We start from the raw sequence: 21461 nt of genomic DNA on the forward strand, positions 1-21461 counted from the left end.
TCAGCTGGGCTATATGGTGCACATCTGCAATCCTGGCACTTAGGAAGCTATGGCAGGAACCACTAAAGAATCAGATTCTGTCTCAAAGAGTCAAACATTGCCAGACACTGGCAATCCCAGCACCCGAGAGGCAGAGGCACGAAGATCAAGGCTGGCCTGGTCCATATATACAAAGTTCCAAGATTCTAGGACAGCCAGGACTATATCAATACCCCCCCCCAAGTAAAAAGCCCCAGGTGGTAGCACATGGAGCATCATGACTTTAGAGCTAGCTGAGCTATATGTACGAGACATTGTCTAAAAAAACAAACAAACAAACAAAAAAAAACCCAAAACCAAAACCAAAAAACCCCCCAAACCAAACCAAAAGAAAACAACCTGTAACTGGAGAGATGGCTCAGCAGGTAAGAGCATTAGACTTAGGTTCAACCCAAGCTCCCACATGGTGGCTGACAACTATCTGTAACTCTAGTTCTAAGGGATCCAACACCTGGCCTCCCTAGGTATCAGGCGCACAGATATACATGCAAGCAAAACACTTACATAACATAAAAGGTACCCCTAAATAAATAAATAAATAAATAAATAAGAAAAAAGACCTCCCTCAGCAGAATGACCCATGGCTAGCTGATGTTTTCAACTTTCCTTGCCCTCTTGAGTCATTGTCTCTGCAAGCTGCACCATCTCACTTGCTGAGGCCTGCCTGTGTAGCCTTCAAGTGAAGCCCTTTCCAACTGATGGTCCTAGCTCCCAGAGGACCCAGGTGCCTCTACCTCACCACCCTGTCCACTGAGTCCTTGGATCACATGCCCTGTCTGCCTCACCTACTAGGAAATACGCTTCCTTGCGGCAGGGACTTGCCTGTGTTCTCACTGCCTGAACAGAGCCTGGTGTACAGCAGGCACTCAATAGACTGAGCAAGGACTAGATAGGCAGCAATGCCCAGGACTGAGGGAGCTGGCTTCCAGTCCAAGAGAGGCCACTGCCGTCTGCAAGAGAAATGAAGTGAGCGTGGGAGGCGAAAGGCAGCGGCGGCATTGGGCAGTGGCGGCGAGGAGGGCTGCCTGGCCCTGCCTGGTACCTTCTGCGCTCCTGAAAAGGCATGGTAGAAGCTGGACACATATGTCATTATGGCCTTCTCGTCGGGCCGGGCTGTGTTCACGATGTCTGTAAGTGAACAACAAGGGTTAAATGGCCCAAGCAGGGGTGAGATCACTTGTTAGGACCCACAGGCTCCCAAAGCCACAACTCAGCCAGGGGAGCCCCTCTAAGCTGATTCGGCCACAGCCATGCTCAGTCACACCCTAGCCTCCCCATGGTCTCAGGAAAGGCCTGTGCTGTGCTGTGGGACTGAGCGGGAGGGAAGCCACTTCCTTTCTCTGAGAATGGCCTCAAGGGGCTGCAGGACACTGAACTCCAAAGGCCACCAGAGGCCAGAGACATGGGTCCTGCTGGGGGTGGTGCTGGCTGGGAAATGGAGCAAAGCCGGAAAAGGAAAAAACAACATTCCACTTCGGCAGGCTCCAGAGCCCAGGCCTTTGGCTGGTCAGGAGAAAGGCCAGGGCTGTTCACAGGAAGCCAGAAGCTGGCCTCTTCAGCCTCCTTGCCCCTTCTGTGGTACCAGAAAATTGACCCTTAAAGCACTGACCACCCTACCCTCCCTTTTCTGCTATTCTGACTGCATCTGGTCATACCAAGTTCACCCAGCCTTTCACCCTGGCTCAGCCAGCTAGCTCCCCAAGGTTTTCTTGAGGCTTTGATGAGTTGTGGAACCCAGCGAAAGCTAGGTCTAGAGAGACAAGGCCCAAGGCAACATGGTGTTGATTGAACACAGAGGAGGTACTCACCCTCAGCATCCAACATCTTGGGGATATCAAGGTATTTCTCAGCCACTTCAAATGCATTGTTTAGGTTGGTGACTGGATCATCCTGGGGAGGCATTGGAATAAACATAGAATCCGTCCATCAGGAATAGGACCCAAGCAATGGTAAAAGACAAAGGGCTGGCCTGAGACAGGGGAGCCTTGAGGTGCAGGGCTGGAGAGTGTTAGGAATTCTCATCCCGGTGTGCTGCTGCCATACAGGGAGAAAGGCCAGCTTTCTGCATAACACAATTCCTGCCCAAAGCTGGACTACAACCTTTTCTCTAGAAAAATGCAGGCACACTCCTCATAGAACTGCCAGCCAGCCACAGGCCCCAGCTAAGTAAGCCCTGTGCTCTGAACATTTGAGGGTGTGGTTCAGGCTTGAGAAATCATAAGGCTCCCGAGTGTGTGTGTTTGTGTGTGTGTGTGGTGAAGAACATCCATGTTTCCCTCCCTAGAGCATCTGATCCTACTGCTGCAACAACAGCTACAGCTTTTGCTTAACAGGCCTGATCTATCTCACTCCCCTCACTAGTTTTCCAATACAACAGAATTCTCCTTCCTACCACACCCAAGCAGGCTGGATGCAGGTGTTCCCCTGACACCCCCGACTCTTGAGTTCTCTCCATCTCCAGGGGCCCTTCCCACACCAGAGCAGCTCAGGAGCACCATCACTCTCTAGATGTCCTGACCGTAACTCTGCAACCCCGTCAGCCTAGTATGCCACAGATGGCTGGTTGCTTTGGACATGGTCCCCTGCCTTTCCCAAGAGGCCAGAACTTCAGCTTTGTGTAAGCAAATAAAGAGCAAAACTCTGCACAGGAAATGGCAGCCGATGGGAAGGTTCAAAATTCCCTCTTTTCTCCTATGGACAGAAGCATGCTTCTAGAATCCAGAAGGTCAAGAAAGGGAGGGGATCAATCGTCAAGTAAGATAGACCCAAAAACAACCCAGCCAGCTGCTATGCCCATGGAGGACTTGACAGTGCTGAGAGCGTCCAGGAGGTGAGCAGATGAAAGCTAACTCGATCGAGCAGCTCCTACTCTGTGCTGGTCAAGAGCTCAGCTGTGAAGGTCAGCAATGGGCGGCTTTGGGGATGGAGAATGGAGATACCCACCTTCCTCAGCTTGTCATACTCAATCAGCTCAGGCCGGTGCCGGTGGATGAGTGCATTGAAGGCCAGACCGTCCTTCCAGCTGGAAGAGAACACACGGGTTAGAAACGGGGTCCCTGCAGTGACATTGTTTTTTTTTTTTTGGAGAATTCTAGAATTTGTTTTTTTAAACAGAAATATTTTAAGAATGTGCTTTGTTTTAATCCCAAGCATGGGGATGTGGGGCTGCTTCGGACTGTCCGCAGCAGCTGACTGATTTGCCTCATGCTCTAGCAGAGGCATTTTTTTGTTAGTTGCAGATAATTTCTGTGATTGCATGATGTCTGGAATTTTGGTAAATTTTCAGAGGGTATGTAAATGCTGGAGCCCCAAGAGGCGAGGTGGGTGCTTTCGTTGGTCTTTTAGGTGGTTGGTGGTAGTTTTTCAGCAGCCGTGGTCAAAGAAGAAACAAAAGGAAAGAAATCATGGACTGCTCTCCCTCACTCTGTCTCTCTCCTATCTGGTGTTCGGGAGAAGAAATTGGGGGATAAAAGGGGAGGAAAAAGAAGAACCCATAGAGAAGCAGAGTGCAGCTACAGATCCTTGCTGCTCTGGGAGCCCATACCCAAGGGCACACAACGATGCTTAATTCCCATGTCCAGCAGGCTCAGTGTGTGGTAGGCACTGCAGGGCCATGATGCTGCAGTAGCTTTGCACACAGCCTCTGAGCCAGACACTTTGGGATAAAGCATTGATTGATTTGGGGGCTGGAGAGGCGGCTCAGCAATTAAGAGTGCTGCTCTTCCAGAGGTCCTGAGCTCAATTCCCAGCAACCACAGGGCGGCTCACAACCAGCTATTGTGTACTCACACACATAAAATAAGTAAGTAAATCTTTAAAAACAAAACAAAAGGATCGGCTGCACCAAGAGACGGCCCCTTAGAGGAGGCGGGTGGGATTTTGCATCCTGGCTGACCCAATCATGGTGGTGCAGGCCAAGGGCTAAGTGCCTGGATATTGGGTAGACAGAAGGTCCCTGGAACAAAATGATCTCTACAAAGCCAGTCTCTTTCCTGAGTTGCTGCAAGGATCGGTTCCTTCTAGGGTGGAGCTCTGTTATCACCTGCTTAGAACAGTCACTCATTTCCTTCCCACCACCTCACTATTTGGAACCAACAGTCCAACTAGTGTTTAGACTTAGACAGAGCCTTTCCCCTGCCCTATGTGTAGAAGCAGCAAAGGAAATACACGGAGCAGAGCCACCCAGGGGAACCTGTGCCGTTAAGGACAGAACACACTGAGCATGTAGTGACCCAGCAGAGCCCTGTGGACCCTGCTCCTGACAAACGGTGTGTGCTGAATGGGTACCCCAGGCAGACAGCGGCCTCACACAGCACAGACCTGGAGTCTCTCTCAGTCTACAACATCATGTATCCTTTGCCTCCCTCACCCAGGGTCAGTAGACCTGTGGCTCATCTTAGCAGTTGGAAAGCACATTCTTTTAAGTTAAAACACAATAGCAATCTATGTGCTGGCCTCTCTTGAAATGTAAACATGAAGAGGAAGCCTGACTATGGCTTGAGACGTGGTAGAAAGCCTGTAGCTGTTTTAAGCAACTTCAGTCTCCTCTCGGACCAGACAGGGACTTTCCAGTGGGCACACGGTCACCACCGGCAGCTCAAGGACTTACTGAGGTCTGCTACACATCATAGACCAGGACAAAAACATGGCAAGCAAAGTCGGGTGTGAGGAAGCACCTGATATGGAAGTTCTGGACGTTGACGTTTTTATACGGGGCTGTCTTTCTCTGGCACCAGAGGAGGAGTCCTTCCTTAGCAGAGGTCTCTGCAAAGCATACGACAGGTGAGCTCAAAATTAAACCTCAGAACATGGCCCAAGGCAACAGGACTTTCAGTCTCGGGCCTGGAGGCCAACAAAGCCCAGGGAAAGGACAGACACTACAACAACAGCAGCACTGCTAGGCGATCCCATTGTGGGTGTGGGTGATCTTTGCCCACCAACCCACCATCACATGAAGCCCAACCCCAAGAAGCCTTGTCATTGGGACCACTCTAGAAAATGGTAAGGGCAGAATCTGAACCCAGCCCCCAGCCCTGACTAGCTGTCATCAGCCTCTAGGCCACATGGTGAGTAGCCCTGGAGACTAGCCTCAGGCTGTTTCCAACAAGTACCATCTTCTCCTCTGGGTAACCTGGCTGTCTTCACATCGGAAGTCCTATGGAGACATGAGTATATCTATCTTGGTCACCATGGTGATCCAACACCCAGGAGCCCCTCCAGATACTGGCCTCATGGCTTTTCTCATTTTGCGGTGCATACACACAGTGGCTAAGTGGAAAGGGCAACGTTCTTGGATGGCCTATGCAGACCAGAATGCACATCCAAAACAGGTATGTGGAGGTGAAAAAGAAAAAAACCAGGCCCGATTCCATCCTGAGTTTGCTCTGTAGCTCTGGCCACCAAGATGTACAATGGTGCCAGTCATTCTGGTCTACTTCAAGGGAAGAGTATGGGGTTGGTGTACGAAATAGAGGCCACAGAGCACTGCTGCCCTGGGGTAATCCAGGGCCAGCAAGGGCGGTGGGAAAGATGGGCTCCAAGCAAGCATGGAGGAGAATGGAGACAAAACCAGAGCTTGTTCTTAATTCATTCCATCTGAGGAGAGTGAAGAGGTGCTCTCTGCCATGTCTTACCTTCCACAGAGATGTCCTGGATGGCAAATCTGAGGATGATGGTCCAGATCATTCCCAGGGTCATCTTTGCATTGCCATCCACAATCTCTGCACACAGAACAAAGGGAAAGAGAAAGAAAGAAGGCTGTCGGTGAGAGCCCAACTCTTTGCCTCACCCCAGGGCACAGCCTACCTTACTAAGAACACGCTCTAGTCTAGATAGTACTATTCTAGAAGCCTGCCGGCACTGTCCCTAAGCCTCTGAACACAGCTTCCTAGCCACAAAGGCCTTTTCTCCACTGGCCAGCTTACTAATGATCCAGCTCACAGAACCACTCCTCCAAAGACTGTCCCAGGCCTCTGGTTCTCACCTTAAACTTGTCATCCACTACTACTGTGGTAAAATCCCATCTTTATGTAAGCAGCCTGCACTCGGGGTTAAGGGGGTCTTTTGTCAGTCCACTGGCTATACTATCACCTACTAAGGACTAGTCACTTCCTTTCCAATCATCTTGCCACTACCCACACAATCTTCTGCACAACTAGACAATGCTGCCTCCTAGTGACCCTGCAGTGTAGTGTGATTTGTCTTGTGCACCTGGCCCTTTAAAGGAGCTAACTTAGCTGGGCTGGGTGTGGTGGCCCATACCTTTAACACTACCACTGGGGAGGCAGAGGCAGGTGGATCTCTATGAGTTTGCGGCCAGCCTCAAAGTAAGTCCAGGACAGCCAGGGTTCTGTTACACAGAGAAACCCTGACTCAAAAACAAAACAAAACAAAATAAGCTTAGCTATTAGAACTCCTTAAGGCTATAACCTTCAGTGGTGGTTTTCTCTTGGACAGGATAGGTTATAAAAAAGCCAGCTGAGGCAGGAAAGAAAGGAATGGGGCTAGCAGACTGAGAAGACAGCTGGTGGAGAGCATCTTAGGAGACCGAGCTGAGCAGATATGCTAGAACAGTTATAGTTTGGAGATGCTAGTATTAGGAAAACGGGGAGAAGAGACTGTTGAAGCACACTGTTGGGAAACAGGGAGGAATGGCTGGGAGAAACATCTCAAGAGGCTGAGCTGGAAATTGGGAAGAGGGCTAGCAGGGAGTTACTGTTCCAAAACACCTAGCCATTTTACACTGCAGCCTGCCTCTGGACACAGAAGATGCCCCTGCTTAAAGCTCCTAGACAGTATTAGGCAAGCACTCTACCACTCGAGCTCGAGGGGAGGCAGAGGAATGGAATGTCTGCTCCGTCTTCCCAGGATTTATTATCAAGCAGGGCTACCAGCCTGCTACAGCATGGAGCCAAACTAGCTCTCCCACCAAAAAAGCTAAGCTTCAAGAAGGCTAGGCTTCCTCAGTCAAGGGACATGACCAGTCTCACAGCTGCCACAGGTATAGGCTGGCCAAAGTTCCGGGAGGAAGAGGACTCTCATTACACATCCACCAGCTGCCTCTGTAACCTGCAGCTGTGCTTCAAACTGCCAACCCCTCTCACAACCCTGGGGAAGAAGAAGCCATGTTCCTCAATTGCCAGGCCATGAGGGGCCAGGCAAGGCCAGCCAACATTTTTCTCGAAGTTGCCCTTTACCCTTGTCTGAACATGTGACAGTCATAGATTTGGACAGAATCACTGAGAGCACGCACAGAGGAAACATTTGCAGACCAAGCTGTCCTCCAAATGAAGTGGAGACTGGAACATAAGCTGGGTCCCTCCTCTTACCCCTCTGTATTTACAGATGAGCCTCTGAGCAAAACAAACGCAGCTGTGAAAGCCCAGGGCTGGATCGGAGCCCGGAGAAAAGATCCATGCAAGGACATAAAATCTCTGGGTCTGACTGAATTTTGGGTTTTGGTTTTTAAACAAACACCAGCTACCTCTACTGTGGCATGCAGGGCTTGGCACCCCTCCACAGAGGTCCCAGGCTGGGGCAGGGCCTTGGAACTCAGAGGCACACATTCTGGCCTATCGTCCTGCCAAATTCTCAGTCCTGTCATTAACACAAATTAGTTTTCTTTGTTTTTCTAAAAGCTGGGACAACATGGATGTCAGGGCAAGAAACTCTGCTTTGACTAATGAGCAGAGAGGCTGTTGGCAGCCTCTGGGCTCCATGAGCCTCTCCTCATCCAAAGGCGCCTGGGAACTCAACCCCAGGGCCCCAGAAGCTGCTGATCCAGGAGGGGTTGGCCGAGACAGAGGGCTCCTGGGTGTCCAGAGACATGTAATCAGCCTGCACAGCTGAAGCAAAGCCTAGGGCTGACCTTTGACCTTGTGCTTCCTGCTCCAATGTCCTGCTCAGGCTACTAACTCCCCTTTCCTCCTTGTATTTCCTTCTACCCATATGGACCAGGCAGAGGTGCTCTTGACAGACATAAACAAGGTCATATGTACAGGGGCCAATTCAGAGTTCCTCCTCACTCTAGCTTTGCTTAAGGGTGTAGAGGTCATAGAGCCGCCATGCTATCAAGTAAGTGTAGGAGCCATTGTCAGTCACTACCAGCAACGCCTCCTATATTCATTCAGCACGCAGAAGTCCTATTTAGGAGCCTAGCAGCCAGGCCCCCTGCTTACCTTCTGCCCCGATGGACACCAGCTTGACTCCCTTGCTGGCGATGAAGTCCAGGGCTTTGTTTACATTGTTGATCTTGTGCACTCGCATCTTCCCCCGCTCTGGCTTAGGCAAACGCTCCCCTGAGAAGACAGGTGGTGAGGGGAATCTTCCCAGCCACTCAAACCACTCCCAGCCCTACCACACAGGGGGCAGGCAGCACCAGTGCCTGCTAGGGCAGGGTATAGTATGGGCTGCACAGTGCTACCTGAGCCTTACCTGAAATGACCTCCAACAGAAGCATAAGTTTGAGCCCATCCCTGAAGTCCTCATCGATGTTCTCGATCTGAGTGCCAGCCTTCCGAAGATGAGAGTTGCACCAGGCTGTGAAGGTCTAGGGAAGAGGCACAGAGAAGGGATGGAGGTAAGCCAGCATCGGGGCTTCACACCAAGCAGTACTGACCCTCTATATACATCCTGCCTTAAGACAGGCTCTCATGTAGCCCCCGGCTGGATTCAAGGATGGCCTTGAACTCCTAGTCTTTTGGCCTCCACTTCCCCAAATGCTGAGATTATGAACTCATGGGACCACATTCAACTACATACAATTTTTTCCTGATCTTAAAAGTGATCTAGGCAGGCTGTTAAAGAGGCATTCATTCCCAGGCAGACACCGGTCCAAGAGTTAATAGGCTTTCTTTACGTAGCATCCTGCCTCAGCTGTGACCTTCCTACTACTGGACACATACGACCTGGGGCAAGAAAACTAGTGGGTGAGCAAAGTATTCTACAAACCAAGCCTCACTGGAGCTGAGGTAACCCAGCAGCTAAGCCCTCTTCTGAAAGGCAGAACTCTGAGCCCCAATTCTGACCCATAGTTTGCAGCCTCACAGGTCAAACACCTTGGCCTCCCTACATAGTCCATTCTTCCAAATATTGGAAGCTGGATGTGCCTTAGGGGTGGCTGAAAGGTAAGAAGTATCTGGCAAGTTTCTGAAGCTCAGGTAGATGCTCTGGAAGAGAGCTACAAAGTAAGAAGCTGTAGTCCCAGAGCCCAGAATCCTGCAAATGGTGACAGAACACCCAAGTGCAGGGCCACTCAGTGCCTGCAAGCTGGAGCCTGTTATCTGTGCCACAGAAGCGGCTCAGATCAGTTAATACAAACAAGCCCAGACATCTTCTGGGGAAACTGGCCCTCTCCCTCCCACGGCAGGATCTGGGAAAACCCAAGCCTTTGCTCTCCTAGGAGCCCCCAGAACAGAAATGGGCAGCCCGCCAGGAACAGGCAAGAGCACATTCCATGCCTGGGGTGTAAGCAAAGGCCACACGGGGTGCCAAGGGCTTCCATGGAGCCTCTGGCCAAGCATCATGTGTTTTGACAACTGCCGGCAGGCCTGCTCATTCAGAGACTCAGCAGAAGGCGCCTTCCAGACAAAGACACTGCCTAATAACATACCAACCTACAGCGAGGACTCAGCAAATGAGGGCAGCCGGAGTAGCCAGCCCCAACCGCTCACCCATGCTGCTATGCGCAGTGCTATGACTGGGAGACAGAGGCCCTCCTGGTTGCACTCTGCTGTTTCTCACCCGCCCAGGCCTCTGCCTACTTTGTAGCCTTGCAGTGGAACCATCATTTACCCATCAAAGTGCAGCCCATGTGGGTGTGCTGGCACATGCTTGTAACTCCAGCACTCAGGAGGCAGAGACAGGAGGATCATAGTTTGAGGCTAACCTGAGCTAACATACCAAGAATCTGTCTCATAACAACTAAAACGAAAACACGGTGTAGCTCCTTCTAAAGACTGACCCACCACTCTCCAGAGTCTGGTTCTGACCCAGTGTCAGCTACTGGTCGCTGACAATGATCTCTTCTGTCACCTACATCTGTGTGCTCCTTCAGGGGAGGGACCCCAAAGCTCTCACTCACCTGTTTGCCAATCCCCTCCTCCTCCAGCCCCATTTCTCCTTCTTTCACCTGACAGGTCTGAATTCAGACAAACCAAGTCTAGACTTGGCTATAATTCTGAGACAATTTTTCTAACCTTTCCTAACATCCATTTTCTCTTCCCTAGCACAGCAATGAAGATGCCACTGGGGCTGTGAACATTATAAAGACCTGTGTGTGTGCTAGGACAGCAGTGCTCAGTGTCTCCCCCGCCCTAACTTCAGGAGTCCTGTCAACTGCTTCAAGTGCTTGGTTGCCCTGAGCTTTGTCCACCCTGGACTGCAGGTACAGACCATGGCTCACATCATGCAGCAGTCTATTTTTTCTTTTCTTTTGGGGGTTGCAGGAGTAAGAGAGGGTAGCCTCCCTCTCACTATGTGGCTTTGGACTTTTTAATTTTGAAACCTAAAAGAGGGCATTGAATTCTCTGGAACTAGAATTTATACACAGCTGTGAACTGCCATGTGGGTGCTGGGGGTTGAACACAGGCCTTCTGGGAGTGCTCTTTACCACTAAGCCATCTCCACTGCGTTGGCTTTGAACTCTCAATCTTCTTGCCTCCCCCTCCAAGCACTAGGATGACAAGTGTGAACTACCCTGCTTTTTTTATTGTTGTACGGATTCTAGCAGACACACAGCCCACTCTCCTGCCATGTGTGATCCTTCTTGTTGTCCAAAACACAGTGGGCAGGTACTGTACTCAGAGATAAGCTGGGGCATGATTCAGTGGTGGTGTGCAGGCCTACTGCACAAAGGCCTTGGGTCTTATCCACAGCACTGCTAATCTCAAGAGCAAAGCTCAAGGGGAATACGGCCCAGAGTGCAGAAGGAGACAAGGCTGAGCAGGCCATCTCTGCTCTTCATGTGTGTGAAAGATGCTGATGGACCACAAGGTGACCAAGTCACACCTGATAGCCTGAGCTTGTAGGAAGGCAATTCCTGGAGGGTGAGCTTCCTGGTACTCGGATGTCACTCAGAGCCCAGGGCACGTGTCTGAAGGGTGTCTTTGCCTACAAGTGTTGCTCTAGCACGCTGCGGGAAGGGAACAGATTAGGGTCTCCATGCCAGCTTCTTGGGTAATTTGTTCTGTTTCCAACTGACTTTCCCCATTGAGCTTGTCTCTTGTCCTGTAAAATGGATTGATCAGAGTCCACCTCCTGTCGTTGCTTTAGGTATTAATTGTGGAGAAAGGCAGTTAAGCATCTGTCACAGGCTGGCAGATAGTGCCAGATGAATCATACACACTAATGGCTCCTTCCTACCAATCCTCAGGAAGGGCAGGATGCCCTCTGTGCACAGGCCCTTGGCCCACTCCTGCAGTGTAGAGGGGAAATGAGACTGTAAGAATGTCTGTGTAGATGTCCCGTTCGCCCCCACATGAGATGAGGGAGGTGATGACCAGACCCTACTGCTCAGGGGCAGCCACCTGTCCTCACAGGGGCTGCCATACTGCTTGCCCTTGAAACACACCTTCCACCTTCACTCATGTCCTGCCTCTGCCACTGACTGGGGCAACTGCCATGACCTTGGGCAGAAAGCTGAATGGTGACCGAAAGCTCTCCTAAGATGAGGATTAAACAGAGTGATGCAAGCCAGTCATTCTACACGGGGCCTGCCTGGCACATGAGGCTCAAGGTCATGCACACACCAAAGGCCCATTTTGATGACTGGTAGCTATGCCATGTACATCTGTCTTTCTCACTATACAATACAGAGCAGATGCCAAGAAGACATCCAGCAAAGGGACACAGAGGTGCTCCTTCCTGGCCCTTAAGTGTTCTAGGGAACTGAATAGCTAGCTGTCTGCTGATGTGTAACTGTCCTGTCCTGAAATGAGGACACTCAGGAAGCTGTGTGGGAACAAGTGGCTGCAGTCACCACTGCTCCATGCAGCAGGACGAGTGAGGGGGTTCTAGGGTTGAAAAGGGACATTAAAAATTCATAGCTTTTTATACTTGGTTACAAAAATAACACTCTGCTCAGATTCTTCCTCTCCCTTCCCAGTACATATTAGCACTGTGAGGTGGCTGGCAGAGGGTGGTTTCTATAGCTGGAGGCCTCACTCCCTGTGCCCACCCCAACTTCCTCCTCTGTGCTCAATTCCCAGGCCTGCTTGCAACAATCCAGTTGCCTGGAGTTAGCCATCTGCTATGTTTCTGTCTCTAGGCCAGGCCTGTGGAGTGACTAGCGGGAGTCAAGCCCTGACAGAAAAGATGGACAAGGAAGCTTTAATCCCAGCAACTCAGAAGGTAGAGACAAGTGGATCTCTGTAAGTTCAAGGCCAACCTGGTTAACATAAGACAACCAGGGTTATATAGAGAGACCCTGTTTCAAAACAACCAAACCAAACAACAACAACAACAAAACCACACCACCAGATAGGAAACTGAGTTAGCATACATTCCACATCAAGCATTGTTCCTCCTTAGCAGTGAGGAACAATCACTACAGCAAATTGGTCACAACCAGCTCACTGCCAGCCCCAGTCCACATGCCTGCCCCACAGCAGCATGTCTACTCTCACAGTTTAGTGAGGCAGTACTAGTGCTGCTCCTAGTTAACAGAAGAGAAAATGGAGGGCTTTGGCCGAGGCAGCTGCCCACACTAGTCATACCCATTGACAGAGAGAGAGAGAGAGAGAGAGAGAGAGAGAGAGAGAGAGAGAGAGAGANAGAGAGAGAGAGAGAGAGAGAGAGAGAGAGAGAGAGAGAGAGAGAAAGAGAGAGAGAGAATATGAATGAATGAATGAATGAATGAATATGCAGCAGCGGTGAGGGAATCACAAAGAATAAGACACAAATGGAAGCAGAACCTGCTCAAATTCAGGAGCAAGAATAAAGAATGACAGCAGGACAGCTTCCCGGGTCTTGCAAAGATCACATGGAGTGTATGTAAAAAGCAGGAGGCCAGTGTTAGAACCAGGAAGAAAAGAAAGATGCAGAGAAAGTAGCAACTTTCTTCTGGCAAGAGGAGGGCAGAGAAGCCACGTCAGGAATGCCTGGTGTGACTTAGATGCAGACTAACGTCTCTGTCACTGGGAGAAGGCAGTGTCTGCATGGGCTGTACAGCACTGACCGGGTTCTGGAGAGTCTGCAGACCTCATCAAGAAGCTGCTGTTCCTGCTGAGGCAGGCAAAGCCCTCTTGGAGCTGCCATGCTGCTCCCGGCCAGAGGCATGGTGAAAAGGCAGCCGGAGGAGGAGAGGGGAAGCTCTGTGCTCAGCACAACTTTAGGTGAGGCCAGGGCTGAACTGGGTACAGCGAGCAGCCTCCTTAGGGACCCTAGCTAGGGTTGGGGGAGGGGAAGAAAGCTTGGCATCACTGGTCATAAAGTCCTTCCTGTGTCACAGGGTCCCCTCCCAGCCATCAGGATGTGGGGCGGCTGGGTAAATGAATGATGGATATTGTTTGTGAGATGACTTAAGCGGCCAGGAATGTGGCAGCAGTGGGCTTTAATGAGCCTTTCATTGATGGAGACGCCTCCCCCAACCCGGAGAGGTGAGCTCTCTCTGGGTTGTCCCTGAGCAAGAAAGAAAGCAAACGCTCCCAAAGCCAGTGGCCAAGTGCCATAGCAGGCTGGGACGGCAACGACAAGGATGACCCTTGACAGCATGCAGTTGGCCCAGCTGGAATTGCCCCTTCTATTTTCTTTTTCATTCCCCAATACAAAAGTCGCTCTTTGCACCAGCACGGAACAAGAAGCCCTGTAACGTCTGTCTGAACCTAAGAGACAGGCTGTGATGTGTCCCAAGGCTAAGGCACACATGCTGGCCCTGATGTGAAGGGACGAAGAGTTTGGCCTACCCAGCACACCACACATGTGGGTTCCATCAACCTCTCACTTGACACAATTTTAAAATAAACTGTTCAATACCTCAAGATTCACAACCTCCCACCCCCTTTCTGCACTGCCACCCACTCAGCAAGCCAATCCACTGCCTGACCCAAAAAGACTGAACTGCACTTCCCTTGGCCTAGGGTGAACTGAAGTTGCCCACAGCAACCTCCCAAGGAACACAGAGGCAGGGGTCCTGGGGTTTCAAACCTCATCTCTGAAATACCGTGTTGGGTGTGTTGGGTCTGTAGCTCCGCTGGGGCACCGGCTGCTTTGAGGGAGAGGGCGCCATCCCACCTCCTGAACTCCCACCTTGTCTGCTGTGGCCTCTGACAGTGCCCATGCCTCCTGCTTCCATGGGTCCTCAGACAGGGCATCCAGGGCTTGGCCATGGAGAGATGCAGTTATTTATTTCTACGGTAAATAGCCACCTTTGTTATCGCCTATCTGCCAGGCGCAGGCCAAGCTGGACCCAGTGAGACAGCTTTTCACTTCCTGAAAGCAGAGACTGCTCCTGGGCCCTGGGCCTTGTCACTAACTATAAAGGTACTTTCAGGGCTCAGCCTTCTGGAATCTAGGTTACCAGCTGCCCAGGCAAAGAGGTGATCACTTTGCTAGTTTCTAAGGCCTCTGAAATAGGCTGTGAGTGATACAAAGATCCATTACCTGCACCAGATCCCTGAGGGATGGAACCCAGGGGCCACAGGAACACAATACAAATAGCCTTGAAGCACAGGGAACCGGGGACACACTGCTAAAATGCCAGGACACTGAGCCCAGCCTAGACCAAGGGCAGAACAGGCTTCGGTGTGACTGCCCCACGACAGCATGGACTAACTTGAAAGCAATTCCAGTGAACTATGGCCGCTTCTCCTGTTCTGGTCTGAAGTTGCCTTATTCGGCGTTTTCTCGGCCTACATGACAAAGCTGACTTCCATTTGGAGGAGAGGCATAAAGACTGCAGAGTGCAGCCGTGAGCATTCCAAAGGTCCTGCGTGTCTATCCAGGAACCAGCTCCCCCAGCCCCTCCCCGCAGCCCGGGTTCCAGCCAGGGCCAATCTCTTTCAAGGGTGTCAGAGAACATGCACGCCCCTACGGACTTTGGAGTGCAATCTTTCCTCATGAGACATGCTGGCCTAAGGCTTTCTTCTGGTTTGTCACAGAGCTGGCTGAGTGTCACCACTCAGAACTCCCTTCAAATGTCACCATTTCAGGAGGCTTTCCCTGAGGACAACCTCCATGAAGCTATCACTTTATTCTCCTTTATCTACAACGCCTATTATTGGAAATCGCATTATCTGTTCACAAGCAGTCTCCTTACCAACTATAACAAGAATCTAATGAATCTGTCTGAGGACTCTTCTTGGGGGAATGGAGTCTTATAATGATGCTCTGTTGAGTCCTAGGATTAGGGCTTTTCATAGTCAGCCATTTAGCACCTAATGGTTTCTTTTGTTTGTTAGTTTGATACAGGGTCTCACATAGCCCAGGTTAGCCCCCCCCCCTCTCTCACACACACACACACACACACACACTCCTCCTGCCTCAGTCTTCCAAGTGCTAGTAGGAGTGCATGCGCGCACATCAGTCTGGGCTTCACTGTTTCTGTTCCTATCCTAAACTGCAAGTCATTATGTGGGGAAGAAATTGCATATGTATATATATATATATGTATATATATATATGTATATATATATACATACTTACTCTGTCAAGGAAGCTAAGGAAGACAATGCTGGTCTGTCACTCTAATGGAGGAGAGGCCAATTGCATATATATATATATATATATATATATATATACACACACTCTGTCAAGGAAGCTAAGGAAGACAATGCTGGTCTGTCACTCTAATGGAGGAGAGGCCAGCCTGAACTACAGAGTAAGACTGTCTCAAAAAACAACAACAACAAAACTCAGCAGCCTCCACTGCCTGGTAGAGTCAGAGATCAATAGAAGTGCTATTCATTGCTGCAACAGCAAGGCTTCAGAGCACGCCACTCCTCAGCACCACTGTCACAGCGAAGCCTGGCCCTTCCTGGGCTTGCCAAGTTGTTGGCTGTACTAGCAAACAAAGGAAACTAGCGCGGCGGTATTGGGAGGCAGAGAGGAAGGAGGATCAAGAGCCCAAGGTCACCCTTGGCTACAGTAAGCTCCTGAGGCCAGCCTGGGCTACATGAGACACCCTCAGACAAACACACAAAAATGAACAAAAGAAAAAAGTAAAGAAGTTAGTAAATAAAAAAGAAGCAAGAATTACATGCTTCTTTTTTCCAAGGACCGGCCGGGGCTTGCAGCTCTGTAGCGGGGCAGGCGGGATGAGGGCCACAATGACACCTGTTATGCCAGCACTTGGGATGCTGAAGCAGGAGGATCCAAGTTGTGGGCCAGAGTGAAACATTAAGAAAGTCCCTTTAACAGCCGGGCGTGGTGGCGCACGCCTTTAATCCCAGCACTCGGGAGGCAGAGGCAGGCGGATTTCTGAGTTCGAGGCCAGCCTGGTCTACAAAGTGAGTTCCAGGACAGCCAGGGCTATACAGAGAAACCCTGTCTCGAAAAACCAAAAAAAAAAAAAAAAAGGAGAAGCTAGAGAAAGTACCCAAGGAGCTAAAGGGATCTGCAACCCTATTGTTGGAACAACATGATGTACTAACCGGAACCCTGGAGCTCTTGTCTCTAGCTGCATATGTATCGAAAGATGGCCTAGTCGGCCATCAATGGAAAGAGAGGCCCATTGGACTTGCAAACTTTATATGCCCCAATATAGGGGAATGCCAGGGCCAAAAGAATGGGAATGGGTGGGTAGGGAAGTGGGGGGCGCTATGGGGGACTTTTGGGATAGTATTGGAAATGTAATTGAGGAAATTATGTAATAAAAATATTAAAAAAAAAAAAAAAAGAAAGTCCCTTTAAATCCAGTAGTTTTCTGTGTGAGAAGCACCTGGGGATTCTCCTCTCTTTCTTGCCAATTCAGACTATTGATAAGCTATCATTTGGATGAAGGAGTTTTTCTAGATCACAGGTATACTTGGATTCTCCCCGCCCCCAACCCCCTTTTCTTTTTAGATAGGGCCTCCCTGTGCAGATCTGACCTGCTTGGAACTTGTGGAGATACAGCTCGCTTTTGAGTACTGGCCACCATACCTGGCCTTCTGTACCCGTCTTAAAATACATGATTTTCAGAGTCACTATTGCTTCTATGGGATACAATTCACATAAAGATTAATCCTCTCAAAAGTGAAGTCAAGCTAGGTGTGGTGGCGCACGCTTTTAATCCCAGTACTCAGGAGGCAGAGGCAGGTGGATCTCTATGGGTTTGAGGCCAGCCTGGTCTACAGACAGTTAGGGCTGTTATCACAGAAACACTGTCTTGAAAAAAAAAAGAAAAGAAATAATTATTTTTTAATTAGGGCTGAAGAGGTAGTCCATCAGCCATTAGGAAAACTTCCTCTTACAGAGGACTAAAGTTTGGTTCCCAGCATGCAGTCAGACAGCTCCAGAGGGATGCTACAATTCTGGACTTTGCTAGCACTTACCCACACACAGGTATGTAAATAATAGAAATCTAGCTTGGAAAGACAGTCACACAGGGTTTGGTTATATTGATAATGTGCAACTGTCTCTACTAACTACTTCCAGGATATTGACACCACGGAAGACTGTTAGTGGCCACTGCTCCTAGGCCCCAATGACCCACCTCCTGTCTCTGTGGAGTTGCTTCTTCTGGACACTGCATACAAAGACAGCATGCAGCCTTTCCAGGCTAGCTTCTTTCTAGTATGTCTTCAAGATTTAGCCATGCTGAGTCATGTATACACCTGGTTAACAATCCCTTTTCAAAAGCTGTTTCTACCTTCTGGCTGTAAATCCTTGCACGGATGGGTATCTTGGATGTGGGATTTCTAGGCTGGATGCTAATTATGATTTTCATCATCTGAGGAACTGCCCAGTGGCTTCCCAAAGAGGATGTAACACCTCACATTTCTATCAGGAACTCCAGTTCCTTGCCTAACCATGCTCCTACCTGACCTTTTTTTTTTTTTATTACAACTGAGTGTAAAGTCACCTCTCTCTGTGTTTGTTGTTGTTGTTTGGGGGGGGGGGGNGCTGGGGAAATCAAACTCAAGGGCTGGAGCATGCCAGACAAGCCCTTTGTTTAAGCTCCATACACCTCCTGTCCGGATTACTGATGTCAAGCATCTGTATGAGGACATCCTGACCACTCATTTAGAGGAATGCCTGTTCAAATCCTTTGCCCATTTTTAGATTTCATCCTTTCATTGTTAAGTTGTATAAGAGTTCTTTATACCTGCAGGACATTACATCTTCATCAGAAATATGATTTACAAATATTTATGTGGACTGTCATCTCATTTGTATAATGTCCTTTGGGGTGAGGACGCGGCTCAGCTGTCTAGTGCTTTACCTAACAACCACCCGGCTTGCTTTTGGAAGGTCTCTGAACCACAGAGAGTTGCCTCTGGTGTGGTGAGGTACTCAGCTCCACTCTGTGCATGCATGGGGTGTTCAATTGTTCAGGCACTATTTGTTGAAAAGACTATTCTCCAACCGGGAAGTGGTGGTGTGCATCTTTAATCCCAGAGACACATATCTCACAAAACAAAACAACAAACCCCAAAACAAACAAACAAACAAACAAAGAGTATTCTCTTCCCTAATTAAACTATCTGGCATCTAAAAATCAATTGGCAATAGATTTATGAACTTGGGCGGCTTTGCTTTTTCTTCTCCTCCTCCTTTCCTCCCCTTAGTTTTTCACGAGAGGGTTTCTCTGTGTAGCCCTGGCTGTTGTAGAACTTGCTCTCTAGACCAGGCTGGCTTTGAACTCAGAGGTTTGCCTGCTTCTGCTACCTGAGTGCTGGCTCAGTAGGTACAGACATTTGCCACCAAGCCTAATGATCCATGTGATAAAAGAAGAGAATTGACTCAAAGTTGTTCTCTGAGCTGTGGCATGTGCACACACATACAAAATAAATTTAGTCCTTAAAAATGGCAGAATTTTACCAAAGGCCAATGACTAAGATTCCCTGGAAGTAGATCCCAGACAATGACACTTGACACAGGAAGGCAGGGTGGAGACAAGGGATAGGTAGCCTGGAGTTGAAAGGTGCTCCATTTGTCCCTGTCTAGCCACACAGAATCCTGGAGCCACCTCACTCTGGGGACTAGCCAGGCAACCAAAAGCTATTCAGATTACAAGCCACAGAACTGTCCCCAAGGAGATGTGTCCAGCCTCCCAAACCAAAGGGGCCACCTGTCTAGGAAGAAACTGGCCTGGTTTAAAGTTAGGAGGGGAGATGGAGGAGGCAGGTTCAGCCCTCCCCACTGAGATGTTCAGCAGGAAGGAAATGAATGAAACCTACTTTGGTAGCTACTCTTAAAAGTCCAAACATCCATTCCCAAAAGTTTTAAAATTAGGGCTCCACCCACTCCCCTGGCATTCTGCCAGGAAGGTCCTCAGGCTGCCCTTCTCACCTGGAGGACAAGGAGCTAGCGCCAAGGACAAAAAGCCCATTCATCTTCGATGCTTACAGCTGAGCTCAGGTTTCCTGGTGAGGGTGGGGTACTAAATATCTGGTTAAACCTTGATCCTTCAAAAAAAGATAGACAAGGCAGCTGATCCTGACCTGGACACAGTGGCTTGCAACACTAACCGGTACCAGCAACCCAGTGTTAGAATTAAGATTTTAGTATGGACCAATTTCCCTAGTGCCTTGCCTTGCTCATCCAGACAAGAGGGGGCTGAAATCAGACGGTGTTGATGGGCCCTGGTCTAAGCAGGCACCATACCTCTGTTCCAGGCCTCTCAGGGAACTTCCCATAGCGCACAAGTGCTACAAACCAGGACATCAGGGCATGGGGACCAGAGCAAGCCATCCCATTCCTCCTTCTCCAGATGGCAGGAGGTAGCATGTTTTTGCTGGTACTCACAGCACCCAGATACTGGGCTCTCCAACTACAAGAGGACTGTTAACTGGACTGGTTTCACCTTTGCAACTAAAACTCAGTGACCTTTTCCTTTTTTGGAATATTTTTATTCCAGTTCACAGCATTCTCTTACAGAAGCAGACAGACCTGGAGGGTGGGACCATAAAGCCCAGGGTATAGAAAAATGAGTCTAGCAATCTGTGGTCTCACCCTGAGGGGACACAGAAGCCAAGTACAGATGTCTTGCAAACACTGCTTTCACTGGTGTCCTGTCCTCTGAGCCTGGGGTTAGAGGGTCTGTCTCAAGAGGGCTTAGAGCCTTAGGGGAATGCAGGAGTCCATACCTGCATCATCAATCTTTTGCCTGAGTCCAAGGTCAACTGGTGTTGCCCCAGAATGACTCCCCTCAGGCTGGCACCCAGCAGGGGCTCAGAGAGCACTAAGTGAGAGTGAAAGAATCCAATCAACCTAGGAGAGGCTTTTGACCAGAAACCCTGGCCTTCTAGTGCAGACTTTGCCAAGAGGCAACTGAAGGAACTCGGAATTATCCAGTCTTGTCCCAGCCTCCTATGAAGAGGTGTTGGCTGATCCCTGGTCTGGAGATGCTATGAGGTACACACTAGGCTTGGGAGTCTCCCCACCAATGCATACATATCTGGTCTATCTCAGACTCCAAGGATATAAAACCGACACCAACAATAGAATGGTGTCTGGGGAGAATTTTAAAAAAGAAAAGCCAAAATCAGATTCTATAGTCAGAAAGTAATTACAGGACTAGGAGGAACCAGCAGGGAGCGACTGAAACCTCTGACTCACAGCTGGCTCCATTAAAAAACGGTGAAACTGTTTGCTCTGGCCGAGCGACAGGGCAGACTCTCCCCCTAGCTTGTACTGCCCACACACTTTCTAAGCCTGGCCCTAGCTAGCAATGAGCACTCTGGGGCAGAGCACACAGCTACCCTCAGAACAGTGGACTGGGCACTGGGCATGGTCGGGTGTGGGTTCCATTTCAACAGGGGAAGACTATAGAAAGGGGAGCTTTGTATCCTTGCAACCCACCCTCAAAGCTACTAAGGGGTTGGATCTGAGGGAGCCAACAAGAGGTGGGTTTTGTGACTAGGTGGGGTATTACATTAGCCGTAACATAATTATAGAAATGACTCATGATTCTTGAGCCTTCCCTGTGTATGGGGCTGTCTTTGGTTTTACAGGAAAGGTTCCAGTACTGAAGGAGCTGCCTACTGGTGGGCCTGGAGGCCCCTGGAGCCAAGATGGGCGTCAACAACTTGCTTCAATCCCCATTAAGACTTTTTATATTGCTTCTCATCAGATCCCCAAGACACTAACCCAATGGCAGTCTCTGACCCTCAGGCAGATTCCCAGCCCAGACGGTGTGTGTTGCCCGCCTGTGCCTGGGCTGTAGGTGAGTCATGGAGAAGGGAGGGCAAGTCAGGTGACCGAGTGAGACTCAGAACTCCTGAGGTAGCCTGGTTACCTTGACATTCCTGTGATTATGCCAAGGTAAAAAGTAACCCAAGGAG

At 49.7% G+C, this 21461-nt stretch overlaps 1 protein-coding gene across 5 annotated transcripts in view; it reads right to left on the minus strand.

The window, feature by feature from the left end:
• Actn4 (actinin alpha 4) overlaps nt 1-21461 on the minus strand; it is a 70300-nt gene that overhangs the window by 17127 nt on the left and 31712 nt on the right. For 3 of the 5 annotated variants that reach the window (XM_021168443.2, XM_029479202.1, XM_029479200.1), the window contains exons 2-8: nt 8473-8587; nt 8217-8336; nt 5673-5759; nt 4716-4803; nt 2983-3061; nt 1848-1929; nt 1082-1167 (exon numbers count right to left, since the gene is read on the minus strand). In XM_021168443.2, coding sequence (XP_021024102.1) covers nt 1082-1167; nt 1848-1929; nt 2983-3061; nt 4716-4803; nt 5673-5759; nt 8217-8336; nt 8473-8587 — 657 coding nt within the window. The remainder of the gene's footprint in view (nt 1-1081; nt 1168-1847; nt 1930-2982; nt 3062-4715; nt 4804-5672; nt 5760-8216; nt 8337-8472; nt 8588-21461) is intronic. The other 2 variants (XM_029479201.1, XM_029479199.1) reach the window with 1 other exon arrangement.

Source organism: Mus caroli, chromosome 7, assembly GCF_900094665.2.
Source record: "Mus caroli chromosome 7, CAROLI_EIJ_v1.1, whole genome shotgun sequence".
Taxonomy (NCBI): Eukaryota; Metazoa; Chordata; class Mammalia; order Rodentia; family Muridae; genus Mus; species Mus caroli.